Genomic DNA, 12,802 nt, shown 5'->3' on the forward strand with positions numbered 1-12,802 from the left:
GCCACAAAGTCATCTAGAATGTCATTGTATGCTGTAGCGTAAAGATTTCCCTTCACTGGAACTAAGGAGCCATAACCATGAAAAACAGCCACAGACCATTATTCCTCCTCCACCAAACATTACAGTTGGCACTATGCATTTGGGCAGGTAGCGTTCTCCTAGCATCCGCCAAACCAAGATTCATCCTTCGGACTCCATATGGTGAAGCGTGATTCATCACTCCAGAGAACGCTTTTCCACTGCTCCAGAGTTCAATGGCGGCGAGCTTTACACCACTCCAGCCAATGCTTGACATTGCACATGGTGATCTTAGGCTTGTGTGTGGCTACTCGGACATAGAAACCCATTTCATGAAGCTCCTAATTAACAGTTATTGAGCTGACGTTGCTTCCAGAGGCAGTTTGGAACTCGGTAGTGAGTGTTGCAACGGTGGATAGACGATTGTTACGCGCTACGAGCTTCAGCACTCGGCGGTCCCGTTCTGTGAGCTTGTGTGGCCTACCACTTTGCGGCTGAGCCGTTGTTGCTCCTAGACGTTTCCACTTCACAGTAACAGCACTTACAGTTGACCGAGGCAGCTTTAGCAGGGCAGAAATTTGATGAACTGACTTGTTGGAAAGGTGGCATCCTATGACGGTGCCACGTTGAAAGTCACTGAGCTCTTCAGTAAGGCCATTCTACTGTCAATGTTTGTCTATATAGTGTAGATGTCCCGTTTATCAGGTCCCAAGCTCCAATGACTGTTACGATTATTTATTTACAAGTTAATTACAATTAGCTTTTTGCTTTAGCGCCATCTGTACCTGATATAGTCTCATGTCCGGAAGTATGCCGTCTGGCGCAAGAGACTCATTGAGAGAGAGAGAGCAGACCCAGAAGTTCTGACTGAGAAATGTCCTTGTTTTCCATGAAAAAAATACATAAAATGAGTTTGAATAGGAAATATAGCAAAATGAAATAATGACTTTTAATTGAAATAATAATTGTGTCCTTCAAACTTTGCATTCGTCAAATAATCCTCTATTTGCAGCAATTACAGCCTTGCAGACCTTTGACATTTAAGTTGTCCATTTGTTGAGGTAATCTGAAGAGATTTCACCCCATGCTTCCTGAAGCACCTCCCACAAGTTGGATTGGCTTGATGGGCACTTATAATGTACCACATGGTCAAGCTGCTCCAACAACAGCTCAATAGGGTTGAGATCCGGTGACTGTGCTGGCCACTCCATTATAGACAGAATATCAGCTGACTGCTTCTTTCCTAAATAGTTATTGGATAGTTTGGAGCTGTGCTTTGGGTCATTGTCCTGTCGTAGGAGGAAATTGGCTCCAATCAAGCGTTGTCCACAGGGTATGGCATGGTGTTGCAAAATGAAGTAATAGCCTTCCTTCTTCAGGATCCCTTTTACCTTGTACAAATCTCCCACTTTACCACCACCAAAGCACCCCCAGACCATCATATTGCCTCCATCATGCTTGACAGATGGCATCAAGCACTCCTCCAGCATCTTTTCATTTGGTCAACGTCTCAAAAATGTTCTTCTTTGTGATCCGAACACCTCAAACTTCGATTTGTCTGTCCAACACTTTTTTCCAATCTTCTTCTGTCCAGTATCTGTGTTATTTTGCTCATCTTAATCTTTTCTTTTTATTGGCCAGTCTGAGATATGCCTTTTTCTTTGCAACTCTGCCTAGAAGGTCAGCATCCTGGAGTCGCCTCTTCACTGTTGACATTGAGACTGGTAATTTGCGGGTACTATTTAATGAAGCTGCCAGTTGAGGACCTGCGAGGCGTCTGTTTCTCAAACTCGACACTCAAATGTATTTGACCTCTAGCTCAGTTGTGCACCGGGGCCTCCCACTCCTCTTTCTATTCTAGTTAGAGACAGTTTCCTCTGTTCTGTGAAGGGAGTAGTACTCAGCGTTGTACAAGATCTTCAGTTTCTTGGCAATTTCTCACATGGAATAGCCTTCATTTCTCAGAACAAGACTAGACTGATGAGTTTCAGAAGAAAGTTATTTGTTTCTGGCCATTTTGAGCCTGTAATCGAACCGACAATTGCTGATGCTCCAGATACTCAACTAGTCTCAAGAAGGGCAGTTTTATTGCTTCTTTAATCAGCACAACAGTTTCAGCTGTGCTAACATAATTGCAAAAGGGTTTTATAATAAAAATTATAAACTTGGATTAGCAAACACAACGTGCCATTGGAACACAGGACTGATGTTTGCTGATAATGGGCCTCTGTACGCCTATGTAGATATTCCATTAAAAATCAGCCATTTCCAGCTACAATAGCCATTTACAACATTAACAATGTCTACACTGTTTTTCGGATCAATTTGATGTTATTTTAATGGACAAAAAAATTGCTTTTCTTTTGAAAACAAGGACATTTCTAAGTGACCCCAAACTTTTGAACGGTAGTGTATATATTTTTCCAATCACAAGTGTTGGGCAGCCCCTAACGCCCTAATGGGTGGGCCGCCACTGCAAATACCCTCTGCACTTTGCTGGTTTCCACAGTTTATTTTTAGTATGTGGCTCAATTTAGTGCCATAAAAGATCAAACAGATTCAATTGTTGCCATATCATGGCATGAATCTTAAAGAATCTGTGATTGGGTACTAAAAGGTTAAGTAAGGCCATTGCTCCCAAACTATAGCACTGTCTGAAGAAGAGAGTAAACAAAAATTATGTAAAACAGGATTGAGTATGGCCATGTAAAACAAACACTATTTGATGATTGTAAACTAGATGGGTCCACACCGGTTTATAAAAGTGTTTTATATGACAGCTGAGCAGCATAATTGAACAGCAGTTTGGAACATTGTGTATTGGTGGAATCTAAACAACACATTACAGTTAATTAGGAAGAAGCCTCCAGCCCCTTTTCCTCTTTGCTCTCTGTTCTTTCCTTTCCTTTCCTTATCATTGACAGAACACAAAACTCTTTCACTGGGGGACAGCTTATTGAGCTACACAATACTACAAAGGCAATGTTAGGTCATTTTGATTTTCTATAACAGCCAAATGACTTGCAGTCCATTGGTCTAAATAGAGGTAAAAAGCTGAAAATCTCCAATAAAAGTCGTAATGTGTGAGTCACTGTGATCTTTGTGGATTCTTATACCCCTAATTTGACAAGTGTCACAAGGCTTCAGAAGATCCAAATTGCAAGGTTAAAAAAGTTCGAATTCATCAGGCAATCATTGTTCTCCATCTAGATGGAAGAAAAGTATCTCTACTAAAACTTTTTTCAGGATATTGTTCGTATATTGTTCGTAACAATGCCTACTGTAATCCCAAACATGTTTTCGGAAACACAATGCATGGTTGCCATATTACATGACCCTGCATGTAAAAAATACACATATCAGATAAATTAGGTAGCTGCGCTGACCATACAATAGCGAAATAACATGCAAATTAAAGGGGTAGGCTTTGGATTAGTTTATAATCATTTTATATAACTGCTGAAAGCGGCCCTGAAATAAAGCCCAATGATTGGTGGATGTAGGCGCCACCAAAGCCCACTTTCCTGCCAATATCTATTCTTACTTCCTGTGAGTCAAGCCCAGCTGTCACTAGCAGACGTGGACAGTGCACAGGAAAACCTCAGATCAACTCCAACACACAGCTTTTTAATTCTCCACTAAATCTGCCCCTTGTGTTATGATCCACTGAAGTGAATCAAGCCATCAAAGTAAACATCTAAGACGACTTAAAGCCAAAACAAACAAGAATGCTGTATGTAAGATTATGACTTCAAATATTTCATTCTCTGATCAGTCTTAACGAGATGTGGGTTGATAAAATTGAATCAATACATTGGCCTATAACAGAGCAGAGATGCAACTACAGTGCTTAACCACCACACAGTATTTGTGTCTGTGGAATTGGAATAACACATGATGTTCAGTATCCCCTGAGCCCTCTGACCCTGGTGTGCCTGAATAGCGATTATTACTATACTTATCCCTGTAATGGAGAGATGTTCCTATCAGATCCAACCAGCAGCACATCATGTGACCACATCCCATTTCCTGATTCAAATCAAAACACAGGGCTTTGTTCTCCCCACGTTGCCTTTTGAACACACAGTTTAAATTTCGTTGCGTTCCCCTGCTCAGCCGTTGCATGCATCAACCAATGGTTGTGTGCCACTTCATCGACTGTGTCATTGAATGACAGATTGCTTTAACATATGATGTGGTTAGCTTATACGTAAAATACCTATCCAGGTGTTGTAAGATCAGCAATGCGTCAGCATGCCTGGGCAGAGGAACGCACCCTTCAACTTGATTTACTTTTTCATATTGGTTTACCAAGATCATACATCCATGTAATAATGATCTTATAATATCAATCCGGTCAAATTCATCAATTTATCTAGAGGTATTTACAAACAATTTAGTACATTGTATAAAGCATTAAAGAACTAATCACTCATGCAAAATGTATGCTGACAAAATGTATCCTCTCCATTGGAATTTTGTTTCCAATTGATTTTTGATTCTGTTTGCATTTAGACCCTGACCCTGTGGAGGAGAGGGCAGCGTGGGTAAATAGGATTATGGCTAGTTCAATGTAGAAGGTTAAACTCTGCCCTATGACCTGAAGAATTGACATGGAATACATTAGAGTAAGCTAAAAATCAATACAAAATATAATTTGGCTTGTGTCTTCTCCACAGACTCACACATGACATGAACAGCAATTAAATACATCTCAAGCATTTGAAATTCAGCAATAATAGACAATAGTGTGTTGCCACAATGTGCACAGAAAAATAGGTGACTAAAAAAGTATCTCCACAGACAAATAAAGAGCCACTAGTCATTCAGTTGCTCTGGCAGAGTTGACTCACAGAAAACAAAAGTGAGCAAGACGTTTAGGCGAGAATACACATGCCCACAGATGGACAATGCTGCCAAGAAACAGACAGAGCTGCATTGGAATGCAAAAGGAGTATATTGAACAAAATGAAAAACTATTGCTGTGTGTCTATACCATGGCCATTTTATGTGTATATCTGTGGGAAAGACTTCCAACCTGGCCCCTCATACAATCATGGCCATCTAATAATCCTATGATTCCAATTGGAAAATGAACCCCTCACCTCTCCACTGTGATAGCTGATGTCTGGTGAGTAGTCATGCTTAAAATTGATTACACTGGTAGGTGCTATACATTGGTGCTGGATGTGGTGAGTTTCTCAATGTAAAGTGTTTTGAGATCCATTGAAAAGTACTATATACTGTAAATGCAATCCATGATCATCTGTATTATTATAATTTATTGATCTAGTTATTTATATTTCTGTCTGTCCTTGTCAACAATATGACTGTTTCAATGTCAGGTTATGACACACACACACATCAGTGAAACGTCAATGTAGGCATTGCTCACAACTGCAACCAACATTGGCGACACTATGACTTTGCAGTGCGACATCAATTTTTTATTGGTCGCTAGGGTCCCAGTGAAATAAATATAGCTGGTAATGTTCGTTTTTGGTTCACAATTTGCTTATTTTAAAATATATATCATGATTTATTCAAACAGTAATGTGCAATTGACCAAAAATAACCATATGAAAGTATGTGCCTGTTCCGGTTTTGCTGGCGGCTGCTGTGTGAGCGAGCCACTCACTCTCCCTACTACGAGTACGGAAGAGTGATAGGTGCATTGCAATAAGCACAACCATATGACCGTTGCTCAAAATTAAATTGCGAGGTAAATACTGTTTTCAAAGCAAGTACTGCTGTTCTAGTTACAGAGAGGACAGTCACAGCTTTCTGTGAGTATATTATGTATTTCTCACCTCTACATATTGTGTTCATAGCAATGACTGTATAAATTAAAGGACAAAGCCAACGCTCACGTGACACCATTCAAACCTATGTGAAGACACAACAGCACATTGAAGCTGAAGGAAGTCGGTTAAGATGGTGTCTCATGGAGACATAACATCCGCACCTTGAGCTAGTCCAGGAAGTGTTGTTACAGGCTAGCTCAGTGCTGCCACCTCTCATTGAGTAACTCAAGTTGAAGGCCGACCGGGGTACTGCAGGATGCCATTAGCAACTAAATGATCCTTAGAACTTCTTCTGTGTGCGATTTTAAAATAATCAGTTCAAGGACATACATCTGGTGTATTAGAAGCAATTATTGGTGCTATGATTTTCTTCGAAAACTTATTTTATTTACACAAAGATTGCAATTTTTTCATTCACTATAATGGGGGATCCCCTTTTCTGCTAACAATGCCTGCGGTATCCTATTTCGACAGGTTGCACATCAAAATATCAATCATGCATTCCCTGGATATGTTAGATGAAATAGCTTACTTTTAAAATCATAAAATGACAGGCCCACAATGCATTTATTTATTTATAAAGTTAACATTGAAATCAATGTAAGAACACAGGGGCATGCTAATTTAAAAAATGACTAGTCATTATTAGCCTGGTTCTGTATGGAATGCAGGTACATTATGGGACCCAGGTTAGGTAATTATCTCATTAGTTGGGTACGACCAAATCATGTGCTGGTGCCATCAACTGAAAAATGTAGTCTAGAGCTCAATGTAGGTAATGGGGCCAATGTATGCACATGGAGTTCCTGCACTGCATTTCCAGCACAGCATGGATCTAGTGGCAAGTAACCTGACATTGCTAACTGTACGCTTTCACTAGAAACAACTTCGTCCCCTGACATTGTGTAGCGGACATGAGTCAGACTCATGGTCCTGAGATGAGGTAGCCCTGACTGCAACTTCAAAATAAGTGTTATCCTCGTCAAATGGTCAAGATGTTGGTTTCTACCATGGGAGACCAGGGTTCATTTCCCGCCCATGACAATGGCGCCCAAGTGTGGGAGGGTCTCTCATGAGGGAGGAGGTCAAAGAGGGGTGAATGTAGAGGACACAAATCTGGCTCATGGTGTCGTGATGATGTAGCCCTGCCTGCGACTTCAAAATCAGTACCACACTCGGTCGAAGAGGAAAGTGTCAAAGCCTTCTCTCCCACAATTGGTTATAGTGCAGCAGCATTATTGATGATTTGCGTGAAGTTCAACTTTCCTCAACCTTTTCGCCTCAATCCGCCCACCAGAATCAATGAAATCTGCCCACATTGCTCACTTCAACTCAATTCCCTCTCCTTTGATTGAAAATGAATGACATAATATTTTGTCACCATCCATTGCTTAGATTGCTCAACCACTGTATTTCAAACTTCTTATGTGGCAGAAAAGTGCTTTAAACATTTTATGAATGGGACAGGACAGTCAAGAGGCAGCCTATAGATTACACCTATGAATGCAAACGTGTGAATGTAGCTTGCTTCAATAAGTGATTGGAAGTTCGGCTCATTTTACTGACTGATCTTTTTGACTTGTTCAGTCAAAAGAGCAAATCTTTCGACTAATTTCGTTCATTTGAGTCAGTGACCACGTTTATGATTGTGGACTACAGAAAAAAAAAGAGGACTGAGCACGCCCCCATTCTCATCAACGTCGCTGTAGTGGAACAGGTTGAGAGCTTCAAGTTCCTTGGTGTCCACATCACCAACAAACTATCATGGTCCAAACACAACAAGACAGTTGTGAAGAGGACACGACAAAGCCTATTCCCCCTCAGAAGACTGAAAAGATTTGGCATGGATCCTCAGATCCCCAAAAAGTTATACAGCTGCACCATCGAGAGCATCCTGACTGGTTGCATCACCGCCTGGTATGGCAACTGCTCGGCCTCTGACCGCAAGGCACTACAGAGGGTAGTGCGTACGGCCCAGTACATCACTGGGGCCAAGCTTCCTGCCATTCAGGACCTCTATACCAGGCGGTGTCAGAGGAAGCCCTAAAAATTATCAAAGATTCCAGCCACCCTAGTCATAGACTGTTCTCTCTGCTACCACACGGCAAGCGGTACCGGAGCGCCAAGTCTAGGTCCAAAAGGCTTCTTAACAGCTTCTACCCCCAAGCCATAAGACTCCTGAACAGCTAATCATGGCTACCCGGACAATTTGCATTGTCCCCCCACCCCACCCCAACCCCCTCTTTTATGCTGCAGCTACTCTGTTTATTATTTATGCAGAGTCACTTTAACTCTACCCACATGTACATATTACCTAAATTACCTCAACTAACCGGTGGCCCCGCACATTGACTCTGTACCGGTACCCCCTGTATGTAACCTTCCTACTGTTATTTTATTTTACTGCTGCTCTTTAATTATTTGCCTCTTTTTTTTTTTCTTAAACTGCAATGTTGGTTAAGGGCTTGTAAGTAAGCATTTCACTGTAATGTCTACACCTGTTGTATTTGGCGCATGTGGCAAATACAATGTGATTTTATTTGATTTACATGCACACCAATATCCCATCATTATTCGGGATACTCAAGTATTCTGTTTTTGAGTTGCCTCATATAAACATCATATCCCGTTTACAATAACCCGAATAAACTCCTATCCCGGTTTTGAGAAACCTGAACAACATGCCTGGGATTTTCTGATCGTAGACTGGATACTGTGGCATGTAAACATCTTATCCCGTTTACTGCTATTTTTAGTGGTCTGCACAGGTTCAGTTTGCCATAGTAACTTATCAACTTTGAAGTTCAGATAGGAACAGCAATAGTTGGAATAGTAACTGAAGTCATTTTCACATCTTTTCATTTCCTTAAAACCGGTCAACAAACTGATGTAATTTGGACATTTTGCACGGAAAATCTCCCCAGTCCTAAACGTCTTTGCTCAGCGAGAGAAGCAGAAATGAAAGACAAAACTTTACTGATGTCAACTAGATTGTTGATGATTTACTCAATCAATTTATGACATTATTCTGGTGAGCAAGGCTTTATTTAGTATTCTAGAGCGTTAAGTAATGACAGACGAGAAGCTGCATGCATCTAATTATAGACAAGTTGCCTAACAAATAGCCTACCTAATGTTGGAAATTATAAGCAGAAAAATATCTAAATGAGGCCCTGTCAAAAAATCTTTCCACCATCCCCAGGCAAATTAGGAATATTTTGTTAATTCATGCATACAGAAATACTCGTTAGCGGGATATCAAAGGTGCATGTAAACAGATTATCCAGAACAATGCCTTAACCATTATCCGAAATACTGTGGACATGTAAAGTGTTCCATAATGCCCAGAGCATGCAGGACCCCCTACTGGCATACGATAAACTGAAAACTCGAAATAGTCATGATTCTACAAGCCCTGTTCACATGTTGTTCACCATAAGGGGCCTATTTGAGCTGTCATTTATGACCGAGACTTGTAAAAGCGTGCTTTAAACAATGTACATTTGTTGATTGCTAGGCATACAAATAAGATAATTTATTGGTAGCCTACATTTGAAACAAGGCCTAGTTGTGGCCACAATCGGACTAGATTGTGAACGACTCTTGGCAAAATGCATTGCTTGAATGCCATGAGGGACCAGAGCACCCAAAACGATTCGTTCTCGAGTTCGAGTTTGTTGAGCAGAGGCTATGTATGTTTTGTTTCTACAAAGCTGTGCCCATCATATCATTCAATAATCAATTACTGGATTCATTTTTGCACCATATGATCAATTATCAGTTCTAAACGTCTCTTTTCCTTCTCTATGCTGCCTGCAGCATGATCTATTTTGCCTGCGTGCATATCTGACAGACAGTAGTTGGTCAAAGCACGTCTCCGGAGTTACAAGAGGAGCGCATATTAATCCTGCTATAGAATTAATTGCGACCTGCAGGTCAAACAAACGACTAAAAACGAATAATGACTCCAGTCAGTAAAAAGAGTCGATCAAAAATAACTATTTGTTAGCGAACTGCACATCACTAGCTTCAATGCTGTAAAATCTTGCCAGATCTTTGAGTGTCAGGCAAATGAACAAGGTCTACTCTAATGGTGAATGTACTGTAGCCTAGTTTGGATAAATAAAAGCTATTGATCCACATCTTATATGTAAGCTTAAGGCAAACCCCCAGGAGCCCATGTACAGCCTTTGATTATGTTTGTAAAATAAGCAGAAGTACACAACGCTTAGATCTTATCAGAAACCTGCAGCATCCAGTGATTCATCTGTTTCCCACTCACCATTTTAACGGTGGTCCTCTGTAGCTCAGCTGGTAGAGCACGGCGCTTGTAACGCCAGGGTAGTGGGTTCGATCCCCGGGACCACCCATATGTAAAAATGTATGCACACATGACTGTAAGTCGCTTTGGATAAAAGCGTCTGCTAAATGGCATATTATATTATTATTAACTATTATATGTGGGAGATATGTAAATGTTCCAATTGTCTTCAACCACAGATAATAGGCTACTGTTATTTTGTTATTATTGAAAGTCTGGTCCTGACTCTGGACTATGGAGAGCAGTTGAACTAAGGCTGAAGTTAATGTGAGTCGCCCAAGAGCCCTAAACGTACCCGTAGCCTATAACAAGCTGAATGCCATTATTCAAAGGTAGCAACAAAAAGCAATCTGTTGCTGATTTATATCACATTGCAAAAGATGGTAGACCAGAAGTAGCAGTCGAATGATAATAATCAGAACAAAATAATAACAAAAAGAATAAGATTACTTGATTTTACACTGTAAAGCTTATGGACCATTACAAATAAATAGCAAGATGTGTGTGTATTGCACCCCCCTTTACCCAACCCTTGTACCCAACGATATCATATCGGAGAATGCTTGCAGTCAAAACTGAAGCTGCGGAGGAATATCATTTTAGGGTCTTCAAGGAAACCATTCACTCCATCAGAATTGGGAAAAGTTTAGACAATTATATGTGGATATGATACATATTGAATGATATGGTTCATAATATGAGCGGCCAACATTAAAAGTGATTAAAATGTACACGGACTGAGCCATCTGCTTTCCACACTCGTCTCTAAAATTATGACCTCACGAATGATGAAATATGTGAGAGAGGCTTTTGTATCCGACTCTCACAGATTGTTTTATGCAGAAAGAATGACTTACCAACAGCTAAATCCAGTAGATCTGCGCACAAGAGGAGACACAAAGAGAAGACAGTCATCTTTCCCTTATTTTGCAATAAATCCCAAACTCCATCCGCGTTTACATGCTCCCCGTTTTTCGGCTGCGTAATCCCCACCATTCCAAAGGTATGAGATCGAGAGGTGCCCACAAACTATTCATGATGCAGTTCAAGTATAAATGGGAAATATGAGAAGTTCGCCACAAAAACACTTAAATTACAGCAATGAGGACCAATATTCGTCAAAAAAAACGGCGAATAGGCTAATACAAAATATTGTCCTGCTAGACAATCAACGTTAAGCAGTGCAGTCGAGGTTTAGAAAAAACAGATAGGTTGGATGAAAATCTATGCTTCTCAGTCAATGCGTCTCTCTCTCTCTCTCTCTCTCTCTCTCTCTCTCTCTCTCTCTCTCTCTCTCTCTCTCTCTCTCTCTCTCTCTCTCTCTCTCCTGCGCGCTCTATCCTCCTGCCCTCTAGACACAGACGCACGCATACAGTCACTCTTGATCACTCGCTCTTTATTTCGCACAATTTTCCTTAATCCTACCCTGTCCCCAAACCCTTCCCCTTTAATTCTGCCCACTAAGCCGATTTATTTCTGCAGGATTTTGTTTTTCCTTAGTGAAAAGGTTTTTAAAGATTATTATAACCTCCCATATACTGTGATGATTTACAGTTAACCGCAATGAACGTGGATAGTTTCAGCATCTTTAGCTGCCACTCATCATGGACAACTGTGTTATTAACCCCGATTTGTACCTGCCCCACTATTCGTATTTTAGTAGCCTGTGTGCCATGCTACTATTTCAATGATGTCAGTTTCAGTCCCCTCCTTTACTCTTTTTTATGAGTCCCTTCAAATACAAATGAGTCATTGAGGTTATTGTGGCTTTTGTGTCCACAAATACATTATTTGTAAGCGATCCATTGTCCATTTCTGTAAAATAATCCACAATAGAGTGTCTCAGGCATGAGCATTACCATGCAATTCTCTAAGGTTATGCACTCACTGCAGGTGCTCACAAAAAGACAGCAGTTAGAGTTAGATTTTTAACTCAGAGACAACATTTCCACTAGAACAAACTAAGATGACATGGTAGTCCATCCAGCCTGGTGTAAAAGGAGTGTCTCAGATTTATGTACAGAATAATACAAAATGCTCCGAGACCAGGTTGCTGCTTTCACACTGTACACAAACAGACACCTGAATCTGCATCAAGGTCCACCTAATGTAAAATATTCAGATGGTTTATCCGTAACGAGGTGTTCACTTCCACCAACAAACCAGGTTGTAATCCTTCAATATTATGGAGTATAAAGTATGCACTTTGATATATACCACTAGAATAAAGAACAATGGATTTGGAGCAAATGGTGGCATATTTATCCTCTCTGGTCAGTGTATTCTATAAAGAGATTTGCATCTTGTATGACCTTGCCTATACAACACTTCTCCCCAAAATGAATGAGCAAGGAGAGCTGTTACATAAAAAGAGAAAATTAGAGGCTGCTGGGATAAGGTCTGCAGTACTAATGCACTAAGGGTGTCTAGGATAAGTTCTGCAGTACTAATGCACTATCACACATCTCTAGAGGGCAGTGGCAACAACAAATTATTGAGGCAACAGAGCCAAACGTGTTCCTGTGTATATGGCACCTGCCCCATGAACAAAGAGGGGTCTCCAGTCTCGAGGGGATACACATCTTCTAATGTTGTTGTGTATGGTGTGGCCAGCACAGGTTTCATACCAACCGACATTAAGTTAGGGGACACAAAGGGA

The 12,802-nt window shown here is 40.7% G+C and overlaps 1 protein-coding gene across 2 annotated transcripts in view; it reads right to left on the reverse strand.

Annotated features, from left to right (window-relative positions):
* LOC121577722 (immunoglobulin superfamily member 21) overlaps positions 1–11,449 on the reverse strand; it is a 294,356-nt gene extending 282,907 nt beyond the window's left edge. For both annotated transcript variants that reach the window (XM_041891544.2, XM_041891543.2), the window contains exon 1: positions 11,001–11,449. In XM_041891544.2, the coding sequence (XP_041747478.2) occupies positions 11,001–11,139 (139 nt within the window). In that variant the 5' untranslated portion in view covers positions 11,140–11,449. The remainder of the gene's footprint in view (positions 1–11,000) is intronic.
* Between the last annotated feature and the right edge of the window lie 1,353 nt (positions 11,450–12,802).

This window comes from Coregonus clupeaformis, chromosome 12 (genome assembly GCF_020615455.1).
Source record: "Coregonus clupeaformis isolate EN_2021a chromosome 12, ASM2061545v1, whole genome shotgun sequence".
Taxonomy (NCBI): Eukaryota; Metazoa; Chordata; class Actinopteri; order Salmoniformes; family Salmonidae; genus Coregonus; species Coregonus clupeaformis.